The sequence below is a fragment of the Buceros rhinoceros genome, unplaced genomic scaffold, assembly GCF_000710305.1.
Source record: "Buceros rhinoceros silvestris isolate BGI_N320 unplaced genomic scaffold, ASM71030v1 scaffold1947, whole genome shotgun sequence".
Classification (NCBI taxonomy): domain Eukaryota; kingdom Metazoa; phylum Chordata; class Aves; order Bucerotiformes; family Bucerotidae; genus Buceros; species Buceros rhinoceros.
Window position 1 is genome coordinate 5,972 of NW_010420241.1, and position 1,130 is coordinate 7,101.

Sequence of the window (1,130 nt, forward strand, 5' to 3'; positions counted from 1 at the left end):
GTTTAATTACTATAATGATATGGTGATGTGCGGTCTAATCCTAACAAGTCGGTTGTTCTGTTCTACTTCTTTTTCTCATTTTAGATGCCATTAAATATTACGTCACTGAGGTAATTATTCAACCAGCTGAGGGAAGTTTCAACCCAATACCAAGGTAACAAATAAAAACAATTTAAAAATTCAGATAATCTGCTCAGGTTTATGTTTTAGTAAGGATGTTAGAAGTGCACTAACATATTAATTTCTTATTTCTTTTATTACGTGTAATAAAGTTCTGTCAAATTTCATGTAATCATCACAGCATAAAGCACTGCAAAGGTAACATAGTCTGAACTCATTTGTATGATTTTGTTTGTTTGTCTTTGTGTGTGTGTGTGATGCGATTTTTGTTGTGGTGTCTCACTATTCAGGTGGTAAGCCAAAAGTCATTAATTATTTATTTTGAACTATTTAAATTTGCTTGATATCTGGTGACTAATTATGGAAATGAAAGGTTACATTATGTAAAGTTAAATTAAGTAAAGCTTGAAATGTTTAATTGGAAGTGAGATGTCTGTGTTTTCAAGTAATTAAGTTTGAAGGTGAAACAGAACTTGATTTACCTGCCTTGTATCATGTACTATGTGTTAATCACAGTTCTTTCCTTTTGTGAATTATATTTGGAAGTTGTGCATCATTCTGAACTTTTCATTCATATGTGTAAAATACAACAGGGAAAAGCTTTTATTCATCATTTGGCATTTGGTGTTGGTCACAGTAAAGGATACGGAGCAATTCAGGCGGCTGATCTATTAAAAAAATCCTGTTGCGGGAATAAAAGGTCCTCTGGTTTTGAGGGAGAGAAAGATGACGAAGCTCCATCTCTCAATAAAAAGTGATGTAGTGGACTTGACAGTGTGGAGATATACATGCACTTGTACTGCATTGATATGAATGATTTTGCCCATGTAGTGTGTATGAAAACAAGTAATATGTGGTTAATTCTTAACCAGGTCTCAATTCGTACAGAGCATGGTTGCTCAGTGTCTTCTGGAATTGTCCTCTGCTAAAAGCACATTTAGATTCACTGTAAAAGGGGATAATGGAAAAATCTATATTCTGGTAAGTTTGCTTTTTAATCTATCCTGCTG

The 1,130-nt window shown here is 33.5% G+C and overlaps 1 protein-coding gene across 1 annotated transcript in view; it reads left to right on the plus strand.

Annotated features, from left to right (window-relative positions):
- Positions 1 to 1,130, plus strand: part of UBE3D (ubiquitin protein ligase E3D) — a gene marked incomplete at both ends in the record, with an annotated part of 35,869 nt that overhangs the window by 4,766 nt on the left and 29,973 nt on the right. The window contains 2 exons of the mRNA XM_010139218.1: positions 85 to 154; positions 993 to 1,101. Of these exons, the coding sequence (XP_010137520.1) occupies positions 85 to 154; positions 993 to 1,101 (179 nt within the window). The remainder of the gene's footprint in view (positions 1 to 84; positions 155 to 992; positions 1,102 to 1,130) is intronic.